This window comes from Hyperoodon ampullatus, assembly GCF_949752795.1.
Source record: "Hyperoodon ampullatus genome assembly, chromosome: 3".
NCBI classification, from domain to species: domain Eukaryota; kingdom Metazoa; phylum Chordata; class Mammalia; order Artiodactyla; family Ziphiidae; genus Hyperoodon; species Hyperoodon ampullatus.
Window position 1 is genome coordinate 176,774,823 of NC_136916.1, and position 25,828 is coordinate 176,800,650.

The 25,828-nt window shown below is 46.6% G+C and overlaps 1 protein-coding gene across 1 annotated transcript in view; it reads left to right on the forward strand.

Moving 5' to 3' along the window:
• DYNC1H1 (dynein cytoplasmic 1 heavy chain 1) overlaps positions 1-25,828 on the forward strand; it is a 67,058-nt gene that overhangs the window by 6,370 nt on the left and 34,860 nt on the right. The window contains exons 2-26 of the mRNA XM_079698837.1: positions 1,857-1,944; positions 3,934-4,107; positions 4,345-4,600; positions 5,135-5,321; positions 7,029-7,300; positions 7,392-7,619; positions 10,630-11,706; positions 12,411-12,590; positions 13,992-14,141; positions 15,774-15,920; positions 18,371-18,511; positions 18,859-19,035; positions 19,177-19,287; positions 19,367-19,486; positions 19,901-20,140; positions 21,707-21,862; positions 21,986-22,099; positions 22,332-22,442; positions 22,521-22,730; positions 22,898-23,044; positions 23,403-23,569; positions 23,672-23,845; positions 24,569-24,734; positions 24,818-25,006; positions 25,100-25,294. Coding sequence (XP_079554963.1) covers positions 1,857-1,944; positions 3,934-4,107; positions 4,345-4,600; positions 5,135-5,321; positions 7,029-7,300; positions 7,392-7,619; positions 10,630-11,706; positions 12,411-12,590; positions 13,992-14,141; positions 15,774-15,920; positions 18,371-18,511; positions 18,859-19,035; positions 19,177-19,287; positions 19,367-19,486; positions 19,901-20,140; positions 21,707-21,862; positions 21,986-22,099; positions 22,332-22,442; positions 22,521-22,730; positions 22,898-23,044; positions 23,403-23,569; positions 23,672-23,845; positions 24,569-24,734; positions 24,818-25,006; positions 25,100-25,294 — 5,177 coding nt within the window. The remainder of the gene's footprint in view (positions 1-1,856; positions 1,945-3,933; positions 4,108-4,344; positions 4,601-5,134; positions 5,322-7,028; positions 7,301-7,391; positions 7,620-10,629; positions 11,707-12,410; positions 12,591-13,991; positions 14,142-15,773; positions 15,921-18,370; positions 18,512-18,858; positions 19,036-19,176; positions 19,288-19,366; positions 19,487-19,900; positions 20,141-21,706; positions 21,863-21,985; positions 22,100-22,331; positions 22,443-22,520; positions 22,731-22,897; positions 23,045-23,402; positions 23,570-23,671; positions 23,846-24,568; positions 24,735-24,817; positions 25,007-25,099; positions 25,295-25,828) is intronic.

The following is a 25,828-nucleotide window of genomic DNA, read 5'->3' on the forward strand; positions in this document are numbered from 1 at the left end:
GTACCGCAAAAAAAAAAAAAAAAAAAAAAAAAAAAAAAACAAAGTTACACCATATTTTTTACTTAGTAATTTCCTTTGGTGATTATAGAATGTTACTTTTATGGTCTATTGTTTGGGTGTTATCTTAATGACATATTTTATATAAATCATAGAACAGCATTATTGGAAGTTCCAAAAATCAAGGGAAAAAATATTTCATAATCCCACCACCCTGACAACTATTTTAGTTTGGGGGTATTTCCTTATACTCTCTGTTTTTGTGTTTTATAGATTGCAATTATATGTTTGATTGGTTTCAGGCAGTATGATTTATCTTATCTTGTGGTATGTCCACATTTCAGTAGTTAGAAAACTCGGTTGGTTGGTTTGGGGGTTTTTTTCAGGTAGTTAGTAATTTTAAAAAACAGCCAGGAAGTCACTGGCATCGAAAATGTTCCGCCACCCACTCCTCTCCTTCCTAAAATTATACTGAAAACAACATTTTGGAAGAGTTATTGTCTTGATAAATATATATTTATATATATATAAATAAATATACTAATATTTTATATTCTTTTAGTGTGAATTTTGTATTTGTCTCATCTTAAAATGAAAGAAGCAAATAGCTTTTGCTCATAGTTTTTAGCATTTATAGAAACCTTATAGACCACCTAATTTAATATCCCGCCCCCTCCTCTGTTGCTCCTTTTATGTTTTACGAATTTAAAGCTGAGAGGAAGAAAAATGACTTTCCCGAGATCACTTAGTTAAGTCTACTGCCTTTGTTATTACACCATGACTTAGAAGTGAAGGCGAATCATACATATCAAGTTAGATTCATCCTTCAATATTAATTTTTGCTAATGCAGTTATTCCGTACAGTATGTCATACCAGAGATAATTCAACTAGAGGGTGTACCCATCTAGCTGATTAGTACTAGATCTAGAGGTTTGTATTACTTCCCATTTTTATGATTTTTATATTAATTTTTCAATTTTCATTTTTAACTATCTAGAAATTTTATTCACATGCATCTTGAGTCATCTTAGTATCAAATTCCAGTAAGCTTTTTCAAATTACTGCTGTATTCATAAATTGACCCCAGAGCAGGCTCTGAAAGCGCTATAAGAGCAGAGGGGACAGCCAGGTGAATGCCCCCTTGGTGACCTGGGGATGTTTCTTGACAGCGGTTCTCTTGATGGGGGTTTCCCTGTAGAGGCCTTAAGGAGGGAAGAGGGCAGGCTGTGTACTGCTGAGGACCCGGGGTTTGGAGTCAGACGTCTGGATTTTCACTCTGTCCCTTTCCAGTCACATGTCTGAGGGCAATTTACTTACATTCCTTGCTTGGAAAATAAGAATAATGCTAGTCATGCCAAGCCCCATAGTGTCGTGTCGTGAGGGGTAGATGCGTGATGCGCCTAAAGTAATGCCTGTCCCATAGAAAGCGCTGAGTAGACACCTGAGCAGAATACCTTGGGGCTGGGGGTGGGAAGCGACCTCTGTGACTGGAGCACAGGGGATGAGACTGCTGGGAGGCGGTGGGGAGAACTTGGCCTTATGGACACCACCTAGCACCGCCCTGGGGCCAGGGCCCGCTCTAGGCAGACCCAGGCTTGCCAGTGTGTCCCCAGTTTACAAACAAGGAAATGGAGATGCCAAGAAGTTAAGAACCTTGCCCAAGATCCCACAGCAAGTAAGTGCCTGGGCCAGCAGTCAGAAAAAATGGGTAGAAGGGAGAATTAGGTAGAGCCAAGTCACATAGGGGTTTAAACGTCAGGCTGGGCTTGGGGTGAGGCTAATCGCGCTCTGAACAGTTGATAAATTAAAAATTGGAATACTGACATGAATTTGATAGAATATTTATTATGATTTGTAGAGGATGTTGGTGATGAAGGAGAAGAAGAAAAAGAATTTATTTCCTATAACATCAACATAGACATTCATTATGGAGTTAAGTCCAATAGGTGAGTAGTATGAATATACCATTATTGTGGACTATAAACTTGTGAGGATTAAATGTAAATCCTAATCGACTCAGACAGAGATACTAAGAAAACACTCAGAAGATCTCTGCTCTTTAATTCAGTTTCTTATCTTTGATTTTATTTATTCAAATTAAGAGGATTTCCAAGTCAGTATAAAACCTAAAATATTTTTATTTTAATTGCCATATCATGGCATCATCCATTCTAGGTTTGAGCCATAATGTACTTAGCATATCTAATAATGCTCTCAGAGTATACCTGAGTTTTCATTATTATAAGTAAGTAGTAAACATTCATAGGTAGCGGTCTGATTCTTTTTAGGATAAATCCCTAAAGATAGCATTACTGGTTCAGATGCGATGCATCACTGAAGTCTTTAATGTGTGTTACCAGATTTCCCACCTTTTAAAAAGCTTGTGCCAGTTTATACTCCAGTAGACATATTCATATTCAAATGAGTAAATGTTTATTTTGCATTGGCTTTTAAAAACTTTTTATTTTGAATAATTTCAAGCTTACAAGAGTTGCACGGATAGCATGTAGAACTCCCAGATGTCAGTTAACATTTGCCATGTTTGCATCATCATGTTTTTTCCTGAACCATTTGAGAGTTATAGACAACCTGCCCCTTTATCCCTAAATACTTCGCAGCATTTCCTAAGAACAAAAACATTCTTGTTCATAGCCTCAGTACAGTTTTCAAGTTCCAGAAATTTTGGTACAGTATTACTCTAGGTATAGTACATATTCATATTTTCTCAGTAATGTCCCCTACAGTATTTCTCCCATGATCCAGAATCCAATTCTGTGTCTTTCTTTCTGTGTCTTTGATGATATTGACATTGTTGATAAGTGCAGGCCAGTAGTTTGAGGGACTGCCCCTCCATTGGATCTGTCTGATGTTTCTCCATGGTTACAGTCAAGTTGCACATTTTCAGCAGGAATACTACTGTGACTATGTTCCTTCTCAGCGTGTCACATCAGGAAGCTCCACTGACTTTTTAGAATAATGTGAAGTATTATGTATAAAGTACATATACATAATATGAGAACTGGAAAATTCAAATATTGCTTCTGTTGAAGCTGTTAATTCAACCACCTTTGAGCACCTGTTATGTGTAAGATACAGCAGTAGGTGTGCAAAGGAATAAAACATAGTTCCTTTTCCCAAGAAGTTTATGGTCTTTTGGGAGAAAGGATGGCAGATACACAACTAGCTGTAATACTTGGCAAAATCTTAGAGGTGTAGAATACCATGAAACATGAAGACTGGGGAGATTGCTTCTGCTTAGGGATGGCCCCAGGGGAGAAGTGATGCTGGAGTTGGGTTTTGGGGGTTACTTGGAATTTCAACAGATGAATATAGGTTTCTTAAGCAACTACACAAAAGCACATGAAGTTTAGAGAATGGGCCATGTAGTTTAAAGGGTGTCTCAGGTGGGGTAGGGGGTGCATAGCAGATGAAACTGGGAGGGTTGGTTTAGGCCAGGCTGTAGGGGCCTGGAATGTTCTCTCGTCACTTCAACTTGCAGGTGACTTTTGTTTAGTCAAGTTGACATGTGATTCAATGCCATAAATGAATGGGACAAATTATTATGGGATCAGATTTAAGTTAATCAGGGAGTTAATCGGGGCTTGTAACTTGCAATTGCTAGGGAGGTTAGTTTTCCTGAGGGCAAGGTTATGAACTCAACCCCCATATGAGATAAACTAACTTGGTCTGCTTTCATGGTCACATGTTATAACCTTAACCTTGATTTGCTAGTTCTCACATAGGTGAGTAAAGAAAGAGAAGCAATGTATTTCACTATTAGAAAAGCAACAATTTAGTCTATTCCTAATATGATTTTAAAATTAAAACATTCAAATGAATTTTTAGTTTGCATGCAACACAAAGAAGGCTGCAGTTATTAAAACTGATGAAGAATGAGACTCTTTGTTCTAATTTCTTCTTTTCCGTTCTTTCAGCTTGGCATTCATTAAACGAACTCCAGTGATTGATGCAGACAAGCCAGTATCTTCCCAGCTCCGAGTCCTCACACTCAGTGAAGACTCGCCGTATGAAACCTTGCACTCTTTCATTAGCAATGCAGTGGCTCCTTTTTTTAAGTCCTATATCAGAGAGTCTGGCAAGGCAGACAGGTAAAAACCATTTTTCCTTCGTTAGTTTGAATGCCGTATTTTACTTAATGTTCACAACACACTGTGGAAGATGATGTAAAATTCAGAAATTGGGAGGGAAAAGCTAGTAAACCAAGAGGATGTAAATCTGTTGCATTAATAAAATGTATATTATTAATATTTGACAGACCTGAAACAATAGAATCTCTTTGGAGACCAGTAGCGCACTAAAGTTTGAGGTATTTCCTGTCTTTTTAGGGATGGTGATAAAATGGCTCCTTCAGTTGAAAAAAAGATTGCAGAACTTGAAATGGGACTCCTTCACCTGCAGCAGAATATTGAAATTCCAGAGATCAGCCTGCCCATTCATCCAATTATTACAAATGTTGCAAAACAGTGTTATGAGCGTGGAGAAAAGCCAAAAGTTACAGACTTTGGAGATAAGGTTGAAGACCCAACTTTTCTCAATCAGTTACAATCTGGAGTTAACCGCTGGATCCGAGAAATTCAAAAAGTAAGAGCACAGTATTGAAAATACCACGTAAAATGCTTTACTCCTTAATATCTGTGAGAAAACTGGTCCAAGTTCTTGTCAATGAGGTGAGTTCTGTGATGACTGTTAGCAGTACCTCCCACTGGTCCCAGGAATGCTCAGTGGAGGATTAATGTCGGCCCAGGTGGAGTGGAGTGGTCAGGGTGCCGTGTGACATGGTTTAAATACCATCCCTGAGAGAGCACTAATCTCAGCTGTCTCAGACCTTTGATTTCTTTTTTTTTTTCTTTTTTGGTTGCACTTTGTGGCATGTAGCATCTTAGTTCCCCAACCAGGGATCGAACCCGCACCCCCTGCAGTGGGAACGTGGAGTCTTAACCAGTGAACCTCCAGGGAAGTCCAGACCTTTGATTTCAAACTAAACCGCTTATAATACAAGGGAGGAAATCTGCTTGAAATATAAAAACTAAATTATAATGCATGTTCTTAGTTAACGGTGTGTTTTTTACCTTTGTTTAAATGCTGAATACTCTTGAATGTTATTTTATATTTAAGGTAACCAAACTTGATCGAGATCCTGCCTCAGGAACTGCCTTACAGGAAATTAGTTTTTGGCTAAACTTGGAACGTGCGTTATACCGCATCCAGGAGAAACGAGAGAGCCCAGAAGTTCTTCTGACTCTGGATATCTTGAAACATGGCAAGCGTTTCCATGCCACCGTCAGCTTCGACACTGACACAGGTAAAAACTAGAGCTGATAGTCTGATCAATAAGCTGTTGACCTGGGTTTTGTGATGAAAATTAATAGGTGCACCATCTTTCCTGACTGTTTACTCCTCGGCAACCTATCTCATCTTTCCCCCAGCTCTAGGTAATGAAAATGATTTTCTCACATACCTCCCTTTCCCTTCCAGGGTTTTAAGAACATAAGCCAGTTTCTAGGCATGAGTACAGGGGACCCTGGGAGCTTCCCTCCTGTTTCTCAGTTACTTGGTTCCTTGAGTAGGCTGTACTTTTTTAGTGTAAAGTCAGGGGTGCTTTTGACAATCCAAGCAGAAACATGGTTTACGATAAGCAGAAGTTCTTTGCCCACAGGGCTGTGGAAGGAGAGCTGGTCAGTACTTTCTCTTCCGCTATTTACCTGCCCCTTTGCTCTGTTCTCTGCCCTCCTCCCTGTTCTGAAAAGTGGTCAAGATAAAGTTATTTTCTGAACGGGCAGCAGGGGGAGTGATGTTGAATGAGCATGTACCAGGCACACAAATGTGGAATGACCGGCTATGGGTGGACGTTGCTCTACCAGTCTGTGCCCACCAGAGACGTGTTGGAACAAGTCATTAGGACTGCAGTAGTTGTCACGTCCTTTTCTTCCCCTCCAAAAAAGGTTGTGGTGCCCACATTTTAAATGTTAGAGGAAATTCCGGGTGGAAACCTTCCAGTTATTTTGATCATACTGCATACATTCACTAGGATATGGGCACTCACTAGTACTGAAATGTATACCTTGAATTTTTTAATACCTCTGAAACCTTTATTTCTTTCCTAATACATTTCTTTTGTAAATCTTATGCCAGAGGAAGTAAAAAAAAAAAAAAAAAAAGACCAGGAACCAGGTTTTTCTGTGATTCCATGTCCATAATACATTCCCCTAACTTGAGCCATGGGTATAAAATTTAAATTTTGCTGTTCTTAAGGATGATAAAATTCTAGTTTTTTAAAACTAAAGTAGGGCTTCCCTGGTGGCACAGTGGTTGAGAGTCCACCTGCCGATGCAGGGGACATGGGTTTGTGCCCCGGTCCGGGAAGATCCCGCATGCCGTGGAGCGGCTGGGCCTGTGAGCCATGGCCACTGAGCCTGCGCGTCCAGAGCCTGTGCTCCGGAACGGGAGAGGCCACAGCAGTGAGAGGCCCGCACACCGCAAAAAAAAAAAAAAAAAAACAAATTAAAGTAGTGGGAGATGCAAGAGGGAGGAGATATGGGCATATATGTGTACGTATAGCTGATTTGCTTTGTTATACAGCAGAAACTAACACACCATTGTAAAGTAATTATACTCCAATAAAGATGTTAAAAACTAAAGTGGTATTACTAGAATGTTTAGATAATATAGAAAGCAAAAAAAGATGAAATCTTTGGGGCTACCACTCATAGCCTTTGGAGTGCATATGAGTTGACTGATATTCTTAAAAAAGCAAAAATGAGACCACACTGGGATTATCTTGTTAATAACATTCTTTTCTTTCAAATAGCACAATTTCTGTGTCACTAAATCTTGTGCAACATCAAAATGTTCTGTTGTGAGGATATACTTTAGTTTACTTAACCAGTATTTAAACCTAAAAGAAATATCTTTTTGCTTTTTTTTTTCATTGCGGTATAACTGACATATAATAACATTATAGTTGTATCACTTCGTGTGAAAACCATTAACTGTTTCTCTGTTAATCTAGGTCTGAAACAGGCTTTGGAAACTGTGAACGACTACAATCCTCTGATGAAAGATTTTCCTCTGAATGACTTGCTGTCTGCCACTGAGCTGGACAAGATAAGGCAGGCACTTGTTGCAATTTTCACCCATCTGAGAAAGATCCGAAACACAAAATACCCCATTCAGAGGGCACTGCGTTTGGTGGAGGCGATTTCAAGAGACTTGAGTTCTCAGTTACTCAAAGTGCTGGGCACGAGAAAACTGATGCATGTTGCTTATGAAGAATTTGAAAAAGTGAGTTGTAATATATCAGAAAACCAACCTGAGGGCACTGAGATGAAAATATGCTTTAATAATAAACTTCCTTTCTTAAATTATATGCCAGGTTATGGTCGCGTGCTTTGAAGTCTTTCAGACTTGGGATGATGAATATGAGAAACTCCAGGTGTTGTTGAGAGACATTGTCAAAAGGAAAAGGGAAGAAAACCTGAAGATGGTGTGGCGAATCAACCCTGCTCACAGGAAGCTTCAGGCTCGCCTTGACCAGATGAGGAAGTTTAGACGCCAGCACGAGCAGCTGAGAGCTGTCATTGTCAGGGTCCTGAGGCCACAGGTGTGATTCACATTCTAAAAATTCGTATGTGCATTGTTTGAATGACCCTCTCTCTCTTTTTTTTTTTTTAGATTTAACTACTTGTTTCTGTTTTATACTGTGAAGTACTTCTTGAGCTCCGTTTTTACCCGTCACTGTAATCTTTTAAGATCTAGTGATTCTGAATCATGGTGTTTCAGTTCAAATCTTTAACGTTCTCCGTCGATCGATCCCTATCCCCAGATTGCATGGACCCCAGAGCCACACTTCGTGGGTTTAAATCCTAATCCCACCGTTGAACTAGCCACGTGCCTGGGGCACATTATTTAACCTTTTCCCCAGACCCCTTATCTCTAAAATGTGGATAATGATTGCATTTGCCTCAGATTTATTAAAAGAATTAAATGACTCCTTTTCTTTGTTCGTGCTTTTTTATCTCTTCTCAGTTCACCACTCTTCTTCACCAATGCTTTTCTCCCTTTAAAAAACCCAGTCCAGAAATACTTATAGGTAGAAGAGTTGGTAAGTGGATAGGTATAGGATAAAGCCAATATAGAGCCAATGTTAATTGGTTGATGTTAATTATAGGCTCTAGGTGGCAGTATATGGGTATTCAGTCTAGAATTCCTTCTGCCCTCCTGTAGTTTGAAAATTTTGTAATAAGCTGTTAGTTGGGTTGGGGGGGATCCAGTCTAGAAGGGTTCATTCTCCGATGAGGAGTGCCTGCTGTTCAGAGTGAAGCAGATTGCTAATAACGCATCCTCGGCATCTTTTTACTCAGTGTGGTACTAATTTATGTGTACACATGTACGTGTGTTGGTTTAAATGTTAACCCTTTATTGTGTCCATGAGAGACTTGAGACTGGGGCTGATTCGTTCTGGCTTAGGGTGTCTCGACCCTTTTTTGCCACGTCCCTCTTCTCAGATATCATTGTTTTAAAAGATCATTGTCTGCTTTCTTTCTGTTTGTAAATTATATGGTATATGTACGTCCTTTACATTTGTAGAATGTATAATAAACTCAGGTGTGCAGGCATACATTCTCAGAACGGTCTTTTGGACTACTTAGTCTGTTCACATTTAAGATAATTATTGATATGGTTGGATTTAGACCTGCCATTTGCTATTTGTTTTCCATTCGTCTCATTTTTGTTGTTTCTCTGTTCCTGTACTGCCTTCTTTTGTGTTATTTTTAGTATATCATTTTAATTCCTCTATAGACTTGTAGCTGTATTTCTCTGCATTTTCTTTTTTAGGGATTACTCTAGATCTTTAATTTATCATGATGTGCTCAGTGCTGACTGAACCTCATAACCGGTGTAGCCGTGTCTCCTCCTGCTTGTCACATTTATAACAGTGGAAATAACACTGTTCTTCCCATACATACATATTACATACCTATTACATGTATTGTAAACCCAGCAATACAGCGTTACAAGTTTTGTTTTAAACAGTCATATATATCTTAGAAAAATCAGGAGAAGAAAAGAAAAATAATAATGCAATCTTTTACGTTTGTCCCCAATTTATATTTTTCAGTTCTCTTCATTCCTTCCTGTGGCCTAAATTACTCTCTGCTGTCTTATCTCTTTAGCCTAAAGGACTTGCTTTAATATTTCTTGTTCCATAGGTTTGCTGGCAACAGTTTCCCTCATTTCTTATTTATTGGGAAAAATATTTCACTCTCGTATTTGAAGGATAGTTTCACCAGTTCTAGAATTCTTGGTTGACAGCAAGTTGTAAATCGGCCCAGACTTTTCATTCTTGCAGGACTCCCCAGGCTCTCCTGTGTGTCGGTGTAATTTAGCACCTCGGCCCTTGCCAGGCTGTCTTTTCCAGAATCTCCCCTTCAGGCTTATTGCTGTTGTGCTCCCACCTGCAAAGCTGCGGGTGTTCCTGCCTGAGCTGGCGGATGGGAGCCCCTCCAGGCAGGACGGCTGGCAGCTCACTGCTCTTACCTGGTACAGACACAGCTCACGGTGCTGGCTGCCATTGCTTGTTTTCCGTTGTCCTGAAGTGGCTGCTTAATCACTGTGCCCAGTTTTTGCTCCTACACTGTCATCAACCGGAGTCCTCAGAATGTTTTTAAATACATAAACTAAAACGCACAGGTTTACAAATAAACAGTTATCAGCAGTTTTGAAATTGTGATCTAGTAATCTGTGCGCTTCTCCGTGAACATGTAAAAGAGCAAGACCTCGTGACAGGCCTAATAACCATAGTTTTGAAGCAGTGAACATAAACAGGATCTTAGGATGTGTACAACTGTAATGTGATGAGGATTTATTGATGACAGGGTCGGAGCTGTGAACAGCGGTGGCTGCAGCCCACGTTCATAACTGAAGGAAATGCTAGATGTAATTAGGGAGTTAGTGAGAATAATGATTTTCCCCAAACAAATTCACAGACTGTCTGAGTTTCATCCGAGGCATCTGTGGACCCCAGATCAAGACCCCTGCCTAGCGTTATAATTCTGTGAGAGTGTGGGCCTGAGACATGCCTGGAAGTCTTAACATTTCCTGAGGCAAAGATCCTGTGTGTACTCTGCTGTCTCTCCAGTAGCATGAAGGGAACTGAGTGGACTCTTCTCAGTTACTGTAGCACTATATCTGTCCCTCTGCTGTGGTGTGGACCGATGGCTTATAATTTGAAGTTTAAAAAAAAAAAAAAAAGGAAAAGCATGTTGGATACTAAGTCTGTACGTAGCACTCCTGTGAATTCCTGAGCTTTCCAGTGCAATTTTAATCATAGTCTAAACATTGAAGAGGGAAGAACCCCAAACCCAGGTTTTAAGACATGTTCTTTTAGCTTAAGCAAAGAAACTACATTGTCAGAAGATCTTTCCAGCACAGAGTTAAAACATACCATATAGTGTCTTACATGGTCCTGTTGAGTTGCACTTGTGAAATGTTTGACTAAATGTTGAACCTACGTGGTGGACGGGTCATTTTGTGTGGTGTGTGTTGCTTGTGTGCAACAGGATGAGTCTTCGTTTGGCAGACCTTTTTGGTTACGAATCCTCTCCTTCCAGGTCACAGCAGTTGCACAGCAGAACCAAGGAGAGGTGCCCGAACCCCAAGACATGAAAGTAGCCGAGGTTCTCTTTGATGCCGCTGACGCGAATGCCATAGAGGAGGTCAACCTTGCTTACGAGAACGTCAAGGAAGTGGACGGGCTCGACGTCTCCAAAGAGGGTACGGAGGCCTGGGAGGCTGCAATGAAGAGATATGACGAGAGGATCGACAGGGTGGAGACCCGGATCACCGCTCGCCTTCGAGATCAGCTCGGCACGGCCAAGAACGCCAATGAGATGTTCAGGATTTTCTCCAGGTTCAATGCGCTGTTTGTCAGGCCTCACATCCGTGGGGCCATCCGTGAGTACCAGACCCAGCTGATCCAGCGTGTGAAGGACGACATCGAGTCTCTGCACGACAAGTTCAAGGTCCAGTACCCGCAGAGCCAGGCGTGTAAGATGAGCCACGTGCGCGACCTGCCACCAGTGTCGGGGTCCATCATTTGGGCGAAGCAGATCGACCGACAGCTGACGGCCTACATGAAGCGTGTGGAGGACGTGCTGGGCAAGGGCTGGGAGAACCACGTGGAGGGGCAGAAGCTGAAGCAGGACGGAGACAGCTTCCGCATGAAGCTCAACACACAGGAGATCTTTGACGACTGGGCCCGCAAGGTTCAGCAGCGCAACCTGGGCGTCTCGGGCCGCATCTTCACCATCGAGAGCACGCGCGTCCGGGGCCGTTCCGGAAACGTCCTCAAGCTGAAGGTTAACTTCCTCCCCGAGATCATCACACTCTCCAAAGAAGTGCGAAACCTCAAGTGGCTCGGTTTCCGAGTCCCGCTGGCGATTGTGAACAAGGCTCACCAAGCAAACCAGCTCTACCCGTTTGCCATCTCGCTGATCGAGAGCGTTCGGACTTACGAACGCACGTGTGAGAAGGTGGAGGAGCGCAACACCATCTCCCTGCTGGTCGCGGGCCTGAAAAAGGAGGTGCAGGCTCTGATCGCGGAGGGCATCGCCTTGGTGTGGGAGTCCTACAAGCTCGACCCCTACGTGCAGCGCTTAGCGGAGACTGTCTTCAACTTCCAAGAAAAGGTGTGTTCTGCTTTCATCCTCCACGTCCGGGGAATGAGCTAAACCCAGCGATGGCTAATCAGTTAACACATTAGCTCCCCCGCAGAGGGCACGCGTGATCCCTACAGCTTAGGGCCGAGTCCGCTGAGAGGGAGAAAGCAGCCTTTCACTCACCGGGCTGCTGGATGGTGTTGCAGCTTTAGGGAAGCCGTTAAGCGACAGCCCGAGTTCAGGTAGGAAACCAGTAGAGAGGTGAAGGGCACGAGAGCTTTATTACTGGTAAAGCTGCGTGGAGAATGGGCTCTCGATCCGCAGTCGTGGTGCTTGTGGTCAGTCTGCCCCAGTCCTGGACTTCCTCCCCAGACCCTCGCCCAGCTGCCACCTCCTGGCCCCGCGCCTGCCACTGCGGGCAGGACAGAGTCTGCTGGTCTGGTGCGCGGTCGGCTCCCAGTGAGGGCAAGTGCTGAGTGGAGCACGTTGGTGTCCTTCTCCCAAACTGGCAGTCAGAGGTCACCCTTCCCGGGAGCAGGGGCGGGCAGGGTGGGGAGCTGCTCGTTTCCAGACGTTTCCCTTCCTCCACAGAGACACGGGTGTGTTCTCGCGCCCACACGTAGGGTTAGCTATCTGTGGGAGAACTTCTCTGCCTCGGACATGTATTAATTGAGAATAATATACGTAAGATAAAGGAACAGAGTGGGTGTTTTAAATACTAAATGTACCTTTAGGTGGACGATCTGCTGATTATTGAGGAGAAAATAGACCTGGAAGTGCGGTCTCTGGAGACCTGCGTATACGATCATAAGACCTTCTCCGAGATCCTGCACCGGGTGCAGAAGGCCGTGGACGACCTCAACCTGCACTCCTATTCCAACCTGCCCATCTGGGTCAGCAAGCTGGACATGGAGGTGGGTACGGGGCCCGTCACACACAGTGCTGCCCACCTGTCCGCTGTCTGCGTGGGGGTGGGCCCTGTCCCATAGCTGATTCGTTTGTCACTGAGGAGCACGTTTCCATAGAAGTTCCCAGTGACAGTCCAGTTCTCTCCAGAAATCCCGTGTAGCTAATGATAGCGCTGAACTGTAGTATCGGCCATAGTCACCTTCTTCGTAAGTTGGAAGCGGGGAGCTGTGGGGGAGGAGAAGGAGTTCTCTCTGTGTTCTGGATATTTGACAACCTCCTACTTGCCCTTCCCGGCTCTGCTGATAATTTAGGTGGTTCTTCCTGGCCCTCTTCTCCTGGCGCCCTTCTCTGACCACCTTGTCCCCCTCCACCATCCCACCCAGCATCCAAGAAGCTCTTATTCCTGGTGGAGAGGATCTTGGCTCACACGTGTAGGGGTGTGTGTGGGGAGGGAGGGGTGTGTGTGTGTGTGTGTGTGTGTGTGTGTGTTTGAAGCATACTTACCACCCCATGTCACTTTCCCGTCGGTGTATGTCAGAGAGTGCAGCTGTGAAGTCTCTAGAAGGAGGATGTTTTGTGGCAGAGGTCACCCAGTGGACAGATGGTAGTTGGTCAGTTCTGCAGTTGTTGTGTGTGGGTCACAGGCTTTCTCCTTTAAAGTGGATACGGAAGTTGCAGTGTATCCACCAGGGGGACCCAAACGGTGACAGTTCACAGGCCCCCCTCTTCTGAATCGACCGCAAGTCCCAGTTTATCTCAAGCTGCTCTCGCAGCACTCCTACGATGGTTGTGTGGCCAGACGCTAAACAAGACATACAGACATCCTAGTCATAGGAAATCTGTTTGTCTCGTTACTGATCAGAAGAGAATTTTGGCTTTCTTCTTTACTTGTTGAAAGAAAATGGTCCCTGTTTGGTGACGGACGTTAACTAGACTTATTGTGGTGACATTTTGCAGTGTATACCAATATTGAATCATTATGTCATATATCCAAAACTAATAATAACGTTACATGTCAATTATGCCTCAGTTTTGAAAAGAAAAAGAAAGTTGTTTAATCGCCAAATTATAGTTTTCTAGTTTTATCTCTGAGGCTACCAGGAAAATGCTTTTGTTTTGTAAATTGTCTATCATACCGAACAAATATCAAGACCTTAGCTACATCTGCTGCGTTTGTGTTGGTATCTTTATCACTTATAAGTGGGGATCCTGCACGTGGAAAGCACAGTCAGCCTAGGAGACGGTGATCTGAGGCTGGAAGGTGAGGAAAGGAGGCTGAGAAGCAGGGGTGAGGGCTTGCAGTCAGAAACAGTTCATCCTGGACCTAAAACATCAGCTTTCTGTTTACGTGCTCTGTGAGCTAACTTTTGGAAGAAACGCTGTTCTTGGACATGTTTTCTCTGTAGATTGAAAGGATACTGGGCGTCCGCCTGCAAGCTGGCCTGAGAGCTTGGACCCAGGTGCTTCTCGGACAAGCCGAGGATAAAGCAGAGGTTGACATGGATACGGACGCACCTCAAGTTAGTCACAAACCTGGAGGGGAGCCAAAGATCAAGGTCAGTATTTCCCAGGGCAGCCGATTCGAGAGTAAATTAAACAAGGTTCTCCCCTTAAAAACTACCAGGGAAAAGGTCACTTTACAGTGGAGAAACCTGACAGGTGCCACCATGCTCAGCTGGCCCAAGTCAGCATCCCAGGGGAGATGTGTGGTGTCGCCTGTGGTGTGATGAGAAGGGCTCTTCACCCCATGGTCTCCCCCCACCGTAACCATGAGGAAAACGTCAGGCAAACCCAGGTGGAGGGCCATCCCACAGGACACCAGGATGCCAAGGTCACGAGAGAGACAGGAAAAGCTGAGAAAAGGTCACAGACCGGAAGGGAGTGAGGAGCTGTGACAATTAACTGTGACGTGCGCCCTCGTTAGATCCTGGGAATCTGACTGAAGTCAGTGTTTCAGTTCACAGTATTATATCGGTGCTGACGTCTTTGTTTTGGTAATTACACCACATTAGAGGAAGCTGGTGCCTTAGAACTCTCCTATAAGTCTAAAATAGTTTCAAAAACAGAAGTTTTTTTTAATAGAAAATAATATTTAGAAATAAATTTACACTGGGAAAAAAAGATCTCTGCTTTCCAAGCATGTATGACATGTAAGAAATCATGTCCAGAGCTGAACATGATAACCTGCTACAAGCAGATGTTCAGACGATTACCCTAACATGTCACTATTTTCACAAAAATCTGAATCAAATTCTTGTGGGAGAATGCAGTAGCACACTGGTCAGCACACTGGACAGCAGTCTTTGTCTCCAAGCCAGCTATTTCCCATTCGTGTGAAGGAGGGGTCAACTGGGGCCTATCAAGCTTCCCAGAAAGTTCTGTTCAGACTCTGCAAGTAGGTCCCTGTCTCCTGTCGTGGGTGGTAGTTATAAAGCTGTCCACCTTACACTAATTCATTAAGCCATGTGTTAGTTTTATGTAGTTTACAGTATGTGTGTTATATTTACCAATAAAAAGGTCTCACAAAACAGAAGCCTGGAAGAACTGGGCAAGTAAAAACTTTGATCTGGGAGAAACAATTGGCTTTTCTTTTTTTCTACGCAGACTTTATACCTTTTCTTTTTTTTTTCCGCTTTTATGCTTGAAAAATCTTTTCACTTTGGAATATTACAGATATTCATCCCCAGAGTGTACTTTTTAAAATACTGAGATGCAGAAAAGCCAATGAGTGTGTCTGAGTGGATACAGTATCTAGTGAAGACTGAGCTGGAATTCTCCATTAGCTTAAAGCACTGGCAGGTGGCACAGACTGACCCCGACTTGTAAACATATATCAGTAAAATCAACCTCGTGTCACTGGTTTCTCAGGTCGCAAGGTCCTCGTGTCCAGATATCGTCACGCACGTCATATCCGATGGTGCTTCACTGAGCACCTGTTGTGTGTATGACACCCAGGCACTGGGGGACCCAGGAAGGACCCAAGCGGGGCCTGCCCTCTGACCTCCTCTTCCTTTGAGGAGGGCACAGACCACAAACATGAAGTCAGGGAAGACCGAGTCTGTTAATAAAGTAGCAGACTTTGTGGTTCAGACGGAAGTAGTTTAATAATTAGAGAGAGAAAATGTTCTTTATCAAAGCCATTTTACTGAAATAGACTGCTGAGTAAAAATGAAACCTTTGCTTCATAGAATGTCGTTCATGAGCTGAGAATAACCAACCAGGTCATCTATTTGAACCCGCCAATCGAGGAGTGCAGGTACAAGCTGTACCAGGAGATGTTCGCCTGGAAGATGGTGGTGCTGTCTCTCCCCAGGATCCAGAGTCAGAGGTACCAGGTGAGCGCCGCGCCTCCCTCTCACTCTGGGACTCCACCTCCACGCGCCTCTTTAAAGAGCGATTGACGCGTCTTTTCAAACTCCAGACCTCAGCTCGGCACTCGCAGGGAAAGCTGGAGGAAGCCTTGTGTGACCTGACGTTTTTCCCAGTAGTTACTTTTCCACACAGTCGGGTTTGGAGCTCTGGTGTCAGTGATCTCTTAGAAATTCCCTCCGTGAACCTCTTTGGGAATTTTAATTCCTGCTTTTCCCTGCCCACCCTCCCACTTGCGTTTCATTATGGGAATTTGCAAACATACACAAAAGCAGAGGGAATCATATGAACTCACACCACTCCGCTTTATTTATCAACATGTGGCCAATTTTGTTTCATTATATTCCCTTCCCCACCCCCCAGCAGCAGATTATTTTAAAGCAAATCCCAGATGTAGTACGCTCTTATTAGGACACTCCTAGAGCAAAAGGAAAACTCAAGAGACTGTTGCATTTAGTCCCTGGTCTCTAGGCAATAGTTCTTCTAAATAGGACCAGTGGTTTTCAAATAAGCATATTCCACCATCTCTGCTGTAACAGACTTTTCTAGAAAACAGCGATCCTATCCGGAAGCGTCTCTCTTTTCTTAACTGTGAACGTAAGCTCAGGTCTCTTTTTCCTGCCCCCTCCTTGCCACCCTCTTTTTGCCGGCTCTCCTGGCTTTCCTCCACCTCGCTGGCCCATCTGCTTCACTGGCCCTACGTGTTCAGCGCCGTCTCCACCCCACTCTCTCTGTGTCTCATCCAGCCTGTTGGCTTTAAATACCAGCCGGGTGTGGACAACTCCGTGTTCCTGTCTCCAGCCAGGCCTTACCCTGAACTCCAGACTGCCTGTCCCTTTGCCTCCTTGGCGTCTCCATGTGACCACCTGATGGACGTGTCAGGCTGGACTTGTCTCTCAGTCCCCTCCCTCAGATTTGCTCCTCCCCCAGTCTTTTCTTTCCCATCCTCCAACCTGCTCCTGGACGCCCACTGTTGCTATCTTCAAAATTAACCCTAATCGGGACTTCCCTGGTGGCGCAGTGGTTGAGAATCCGCCTGCCAATGCAGGGGACACGGGTTCGAGCCCTGCTCTGGGAAGATCCCACATGCCACGGAGCAACTAAGCCCGTGCACCACAACTACTGAGCCCACACGCCACAACTACTGAAGCCTGCATGCGCCTAGAGCCCAGCTCCACAACAAGAGAAGCCACCGCAATGAGAAGCCCACGCACCGCAACAAAGAGTAGCTAGCCCCTGCTTGCCGCAACTAGAGAAAGCCCGCGTGCAGCAACGAAGACCTGACGCAGCCAAAAATAAATAATTAATTTAAAAAATGTTTTTAAAATTAACCCTAATCTGTTTCTTACCACATCCAGTGCTACCACCGTCCAAGGTACCATAATCCCTCAGTTGGATTATTTAAGCCCCCTCCTGACTGGTCGCTCTGTGTCTGCTTTTGCCCCCTACAATCTGTTGTCAACACAGCAGCCAGAGTGCGTCTTAAAACTGTGTGTTAGCCCTGACACCCCTCTTTTCGGAGCCCGTTAACAGCTTCCTGTCTCACCCACCACGGTGCCTTGCTGGGCCCCACGTGACACGCCGCATCCCTGATCTGCTTCTCCCTCGCGGCTCTGCTGCAGCCGCGCTGGGCACTCGCTTATCCTCACGTGTGCCAGGTGGACTCTTGCCCCTGAGCCTTTGCGCTCGGAAGCCCTGGGAGCAGATACTCACAAGGCTCCCTCCCTGCACGTCCTGGTCTGTGCCCACGCGTTACCTCCTCAGTGAGGCCCTCCCGACTACCCTGCTCAAAACACACCCTCCCCGCACCCGCATCCCCTCGTCCCCTCTTCCCTGCTTTCCTCCATGGCACTGCTCACCCTGTGACGTTCTGTGCATTTTGCTTTTCCCTTGGTTGTCTCTCTCCTCCCACAGAATGTAAATCTGTGTGAGCAGAGGTTTTTGTCTGTTTGTTGTACCTACAACAGTGCCTGGCACGTGACAGCCCACAAATGGTTGAAACAAACGAATGACTGTGTCGCGGGTTCCAGCATCCATGTTGGTGTTAACACTTGGTCGTGGTCGTCTCACGCTCTCGTAGGCGCCACCTTCAGTCCTGCCTTGGATGAGAGGCTCGGGTCTCGCAGGGCCCTGCTCGGGGGCGTCGTGCCCTCTGCTCCTAGGGCTCGCCTGCTTTCTAACTGTTTTTGCCTCGTGCCAATAGTGACGCCACATCTTCTGGCTTGTGGTTGATGTTCCTTTCATTGGTTTGAGGAGTTATGTTATAAGTAGGCTTCTGGTTACCTGTGACTGGGATAAGTGAATGTTATCCCTTAAATACAGTTTCTTTCGGTTTCTTTTAATTCAGGGAAAGTGACTCTGAGATTCACATTTTTGTGCGCACTACCTGCGTTCATGTCTGGCTTTGTTTGGTCAGGTGGGTGTCCACTATGAACTGACCGAAGAAGAGAAGTTCTACCGGAACGCTCTAACACGGATGCCAGATGGCCCCGTCGCCCTGGAGGAATCCTATTCTGCAGTCATGGGCATCGTAACTGAAGTCGAGCAGTATGTCAAGGTGAGAAGCTAATTTCATTCAAATATGTTGTCTTACACGCTTAGGAGTATAAGATTTAATGAATATGGAGCTAAAAGGTCTTGACTATATGTAATGTGAACGATGAGGTGATATTTGCTGTCTTAAAACGAGTGAATGATAGGGCAAACCTTGTGGGATATTAGTCATTTTGGAGAACAGGAAACTATTCTCTTTTGACAGGAAAATTCTGCAAATTTGAAGTGAGAGTTTTCCTAACAGCAATGAAAGAACATGAGACTTTTAACAGCATATGAAAATATATGTTAATGTTTTACAAAATGAAAAGTCAAACTGTAGTATTTAACTATGTTCTTGTTCACTTGCAGGTCTGGCTTCAGTATCAGTGTCTGTGGGACATGCAAGCTGAGAACATCTACAACAGACTCGGGGAAGATCTCAGCAAGTGGCAGGCTCTCCTGGTGCAGATAAGGAAGGCCCGCGGGACCTTTGACAACGCGGAGACCAAGAAGGAGTTTGGACCGGTAGTCATAGATTACGGCAAGGTGAGCGCTGCTGTCTCACTGGAGGGCGTCCAGGGAGCTGGGGCGGCAGCATCCGACTGAAATGAAGCCAAGGCGTAGACACTGCAGTGTGAGAGCCTTGCTCACGCGCCGCCGTGTGCTCCCTCCCTCCCCCGCCCGCAGGTCCAGTCCAAGGTGAACCTCAAGTACGACTCCTGGCACAAGGAAGTCCTGGGCAAATTCGGGCAGATGCTCGGCTCCAACATGGCCGACTTCCACTCCCAGATCTCCAAGGTGAGGGGCCGGGCCCCGCCGGCGTGGCAGACCCCGGGGCCCTCGGCGCTCTGTTACACACACTGCTCTCTCCGGACAGTCTCGCCAGGAGCTGGAGCAACACTCAGTGGACACGGCCAGCACCTCCGACGCTGTGACCTTCATCACCTACGTGCAGTCCCTGAAACGGAAGATCAAGCAGTTTGAAAAGCAAGTCGAGGTGAGCTCTGTCCCCCGCTGTGTCTCCGGTGGGGTCTGCGGTGCGTCTCTGTCGCGCCCCTGCCGTGCCTGTACGGGGGGGCAGGTGATTCGTAGGCACTTCAGGGTTTGAGAACCACCGGCTCCTGTCTTTTAAAATCTTCTGCTGTCGTTGTGGACCTTCAAGTCCTCAAACTTGAATCATACCTTCTCATACTTTGGAAGGAGGGTGTGACGCCCAGCTCTGGCACGCTTAGACCCTGCTCAGGGCCACCCGGTGCAGCCAGGAGCCGTCACGGGACTGGCCACGGCACCGTCAGGAGGGGAGCCCGTGTGTTCCGTAGCCGCGGGGCGCCTTCCCATTCGTGGGGGTCTGACAGCAGTCTCTGCTGCCCCTGTGAAGGAAAGCGCTCAGTCTATTCTATAACCCTCAAAGCTCTACCGCAACGGCCAGCGCTTGCTGGAAAAGCAGAGGTTCCAGTTCCCGCCTTCCTGGCTCTACATCGACAACATCGAGGGAGAGTGGGGGGCCTTCACCGACATCATGCGACGGAAGGACTCCGCCATCCAGCAGCAGGTGGCGAACCTGCAGATGAAGATCGTCCAGGAGGACCGGGCGGTGGAGAGCCGCACCACCGACCTGCTGGCCGACTGGGAGAAGACCAAGCCTGTCACGGTGAGTCTCGGCCCCGGGCCGGCAGCGGGTGACCTGGCGTCTCTGCTCTCAGACTTAAAAGGCCCTGCCACGGCTTAGCTTTCCAGAATGAAGACTTTTCCCTGTGATTAAAAGGAGCAGGACTTGCAGGTAGTGGATTTGAAAACACGAAAGCCGACTTAGACCTCCTCGTGACAGTTGCTCAAGTCGGGGAATTGTTTTTCTGTTTGTAAGTTATCCTCTTACTTAGGCATAGTCAGAAGTTAGAATTTCCTTTCTCGTGGACACGGGCCAAGCATCCCGCTGCCGCCACTGCTAGGTCTGTGCAGTGGGGGGCAGCCCTGAACTCTGACGTCATTGTCGCAGTCGTTAAGGCTTTCTGTACCAGGACCTGCCACACCCTGGCCTCTGGGTTCATTCAAGTCTTTATTGAGCACCGACTCTATTCTGGGCAGCAGAGATACAGCGGTGACCAGAAAGGAGCCCCACCTGCACGGAGTTACACTCCACTGGGGCACGGAGGGTAAAGAGTGAACGAGAAGAACACGTGTTTTAAGTCAGATGGTGACACGTGCCGCGGGAAAGGGGTGTCGGTGCTTTCCTGCTCCGCAGGGGGTTGACACGTGGAGGCTGAGGGAGGGGCTGGCAAGCGTGCCGTGGCCAAGGGGGCATCCGGGCAGGGGGACAGCCAGTGTGGGGCTCAGGCACGTAGGTCGAGGCCTGCCTGGCTCACTGGGTGGAATTCAAACTTAGACATACACGTACGTGTAGAAGGGGAAGGGTTTTGAAATGCTCTGAACGTCAGTCTGGTTTTGTAGTGAGGATGTAGGTTCTCCACACCAGTCCTAGGGGCTGATTTGGCCGCCCCACGTCTACCGGGTTGGCCTCTGTCCTGCCCGCAGCCCTGTCTGTGCTGCTGGACCCAAGGTCCTGCCTTGTGTTTCATCTTGGCTGAGGGGCCCCGGTGTTAAGCAGGCTTGTGCTTTTGCTAACGCCAGTGCTTCCAGGCTGTGCAGGGGAGTGAGCACTGATCACTAGACAAGAGTGTGATCACCTGAATTTGAGTATCTTTTGTTGCCTCACCTTGCTAGTAATGTGTTACAGTGAAAGCTTTGATATGTTGTGTAGTCGTTCTCAAAGGTTAACAGTGTTGATTACGGCTGAAGTAGCGTCTCCTCCGGTGAGAACGGTGCTTTCCTTTTCATTCTCCTCTCGGTAACGGATACGACGACTCTGCACCTCGGGGAGGGCGTGGCGGGCAGCCCCAAGCACCCTGTCCCCTCGGTCAGGAGTGTCGGGCTCCAGGCCCAGGTCTCTCCGGACTCTTCTCTTCCGTCTCCCACGGCACTTCGTGAGGGGATGGCGGAGTCGAGAGGTGCTCCACCTTTCCTGTGTCAAGTCTGGAGGTAAAAGTTCACCCAGTAATGGACGCGCACCATCAGTGTACAGCTTTTGAATGTTTACCTACATAGACGTGTTCAAGGAATCACAAATTCTAGAAGCCCAGCGGGCCCCCTCCACCATTTCAGAGCCAGAGCTCGCCTGTCCTGAGCCCCGGCTCTGATCCTCTGGCCTTGACTGCTTCAGGGCAACCTCCGCCCGGAGGAGGCGCTGCAGGCTCTCACCATCTACGAAGGGAAGTTCGGCAGGCTGAAGGACGACCGGGAGAAGTGCGCGAAGGCCAAGGAGGCGCTGGAGCTGACAGACACGGGCCTGCTCGGGGGCAGCGAGGAGCGCGTCCAGGTACGAACCGCTCCGGCGGGCAGCTGGGGCCGCGTGCGCACGCTGCCTCTGGCCCGCAGTGTCTCAAGAGCCCCGGGGTGGCTCTGCTTCCAAGTTCAGCTGCTTTACTCTGCTTCATCGCAGGTGGCCTTAGAGGAGCTACAGGACCTCAAAGGCGTTTGGTCAGAACTCTCCAAGGTCTGGGAGCAGATCGATCAGATGAAGGAGCAGCCGTGGGTTTCCGTGCAGCCTCGGAAGGTACGTGCAGTTACCAGGAGCTGCTACGTGTGCCTTCACGTAGTGAAAGTGTGGACTTGACCTAGAAACTCGGCAAGCAAGGAACTGTTAGAGCTCACAAAATGTCACTTAATGGTCGTTTATATTATTCATCCAGATTAATGCAAAATTTCTTCTAAAACCATCTTAAAAATATTTCATCGTTTAAAGGAATGTTGGCAAACTAAATACCATCTCGTGTTTCTCTTCACAGCTTCGGCAAAATTTAGATGGCCTCTTGAACCAGCTGAAAAACTTCCCCGCACGATTACGGCAGTACGCGTCCTATGAGTTTGTCCAGAGGCTTCTGAAAGGTTACCTCAAGGTCGGTGACTCAGAGCTGCGGTCACAGATGTCCGCTAGAAACACACTGCACGGGTAACATGGCTCCCTCTCTCCACAGATAAACATGCTGGTGATTGAACTGAAATCCGAAGCGCTTAAAGACCGCCACTGGAAACAGCTGATGAAACGGCTTCATGTAAACTGGGTTGTTTCTGAGCTGACCCTCGGCCAGATCTGGGACGTCGACTTGCAGAAAAATGAAGCGGTTGTCAAGGACGTGCTGCTTGTAGCACAGGGGGAGATGGCTTTGGAGGAGTTTTTGAAGCAGGTGAGTAATAGGCTGACGGGCATTCCATATCTCGTTTCAGGCTGTGACATAGACTGACTAGATTTGAGCCTCACATGTGGTCCCTTTTGTCTCCATTACACTCGGTCAGTTGTGTGGCTGGCAAACGCCCACGTATTGATGACGTGCCTCTTTTGGTTTCAATTCAGATAAGAGAAGTGTGGAATACTTACGAATTAGACTTGGTTAACTATCAGAACAAGTGTCGCCTGATCCGAGGCTGGGACGACCTCTTCAACAAGGTCAAAGAGCACATCAACAGTGTGTCCGCCATGAAGCTCTCTCCGTATTATAAGGTACCGCGTGGGGAGGTGTCCCCCCCCGCACATCCACTGTTTTACCTTCAGCCTTACAGTCAGGGCCTTTTCCCTGGCGGTCCAGCGATTAAGACTCATGCGCTTCCACTGCGGGGGGCACGGGTTCGATCCCTGTAGGGGAACTAAGATCCAGCGTGCTGTGTGGCCAAAATAAATAGATTTTTAAAAAATAATTAAAAAATAAAAATGGCCAGACTCACAGTTGCCAGGTGCCTGGTAGAAGATGTGAGTCACATAACTTGACAGGATCTTTATCTGCACATTGGGGTGAGTTCTGGTGTATCTGAGAGCGGAGAGTCAAGCAGTTGAGCTCTGCCTTCCATCCACCCGCTATTAGGTGTTTGAAGAGGACGCCCTGAGCTGGGAAGACAAACTGAACCGGATCATGGCTCTCTTCGACGTGTGGATCGACGTGCAGAGGCGCTGGGTCTACCTGGAGGGCATCTTCACGGGCAGCGCAGACATCAAACACCTGCTGCCAGTGGAAACCCAGCGGTTCCAGAGGTACAGCCTCGAGCCGGGATGGAGGGCTGAAGGGTAGGCTTTGCCGGTAACCACCCTTTGCACGAAGGCTGACGTTAACCTCGCTTTTAATTTGCTTTGTAGTATCAGCACGGAATTCTTGGCTCTCATGAAAAAGGTATCCAAGTCTCCCCTGGTCATGGATGTTCTGAACATCCAGGGGGTACAGAGGTCTCTGGAGAGATTAGCAGACCTGCTAGGAAAGATCCAGAAAGCCCTGGGAGAGTACCTGGAAAGAGAGCGCTCATCTTTCCCCAGGTGAGAGAGAGGGTGGTTTTTAGGGGGACTGAAGGGAAGGTCAGCTCCGGCGCCTCCTTCCCGCCCCTCCCTCCCTCCTGGCCTGTGTGTTGGTCACTCTGACGTCAAGGGTTTGGTTACCAATGACCGACTTAGTGACTACCGTTTCTCCTTCATCCATTGATTCCTAATTATAACGAATAATCCTTAATTTTCTACCGTGGGTTCATTTACTAAGCTTCATTTAAACTGTTATTCACCCTCCCAGGCAGCTAGCATCTCTTAAAAATTTAGCTGTGATTCTTTTTTTTTTTTTTTTTTTTTTGGCCACACTATGTGGCGTGCGGAACTTCCCTGACCAGGGATCGAACCCGTGCCCCCTGTGGTGGAAGCACAGCGTCTTAACCACTGGACCACCAGGGAAGTTGTATTTTATTTTCTAAGTGGCATTCTTTTCTTTCTGAATAGTTGACTTAGTATAAATAGAGCAGGTTTTTAAAAAATTCATAAGGTGAGGTGAATTGTATGAAACCCATTGAATTTCTCTTCAGGATCTTGTTAGGTGAGTGTATATCTTTTGCTGAGGGCTGGAAGAAATTCGGATATGATCTGAATTCAGGCTGGAGATGGTCCATCACAATCCATATCCACTTTCCTTTCCTATACAATTTGAAGTTTTGCCTTGATTCCCCTTATTTGTGTATATGTAATGTTTTAGCAACTTAAATGCTATTTTAATTTTAGGTTTTATTTTGTGGGTGATGAAGATTTGCTTGAAATCATTGGAAACAGCAAGAATGTAGCTAAGTTACAGAAACATTTCAAGAAAATGTTTGCTGGTGTTTCGAGCATCATCCTAAATGAAGATAACTCTGTCGTCCTGGGCATTTCATCCCGTGAAGGAGAGGAGGTAGTTAACATTTATTGATTGTAACTTAGAAAGCTTCACTCCCATCTTTGCGCACTTTAATTCTTAGAGTTTCTTTATTTCAGGTTATGTTTAAAACTCCCGTGTCAATTACTGAACATCCCAAAATCAACGAGTGGCTCACCCTAGTGGAGAAGGAGATGAGAGTCACGCTGGCCAAACTTCTTGCTGAGTCTGTTACAGAAGTTGAGATTTTTGGTAAAGCAACTTCAATTGACCCAAATACCTACATCACCTGGATTGACAAATACCAGGTACTGTCCAGTAGAAGGGGGACAGTCTGAAGGTGAGGGCACTGGCTGATCTTTACAACCATCCTTTTGGGTCTCGTGTGCCATGTCTTGCAGGCCCAGCTCGTGGTCCTGTCAGCCCAGATTGCCTGGTCTGAGAACGTGGAGACGGCGCTGAGCAGCGTCGGCGGGAGTGGCGACACAGCTCCCCTGCACCCCGTGCTCAGCAACGTGGAGGTCACCCTCAACGTGCTGGCCGACTCGGTCCTCATGGAGCAGCCGCCGCTCCGGAGACGCAAGCTGGAGCACTTGGTTAGTCCCCTTCCTCCCAGTCAGGTTCTTGGGCCTTCGCCTCGGACAGTTGAAAGAACTCACGCTTGAAAAAGATCCTAATTGGTGTCAGGGAGAAAAACCAGTGGATGGCCTGTTGACAAACGCTGGGGTGTGTACTTGGCTCTCTGGTACTGTTGAAAGGAAATCTTGGGGGACAGGAGCTAACATGCACAACCTCCTGACACAAAGGGGTGACACTCGTCCCTCTGGGTCTTTCACACCCTCGTCCTCTCCTTCCCAAAGAACATGTCCCGTGGCGGACCAGCCCGGCGTGTCTCTGAGCCCGAGTTGCTTGCTGCTGCTGGGCTTTGCACCCCTGTGTGCAGCAGATGGACTGTTAGGATAGACAGCTGTTCTCCCATCACGTTTCATGCTAGTTGCAACTAGCAGAGTTTTTGTTTGTTGTTTCTTGGTTTTTGCTGCAGCTCTTGATTCTGTGTAATTCCATTGTGTGAATAACAGTTTTATTGTTTTTAAAAGTGAATGTTTACACTGTAACTGGACCTAGAATCT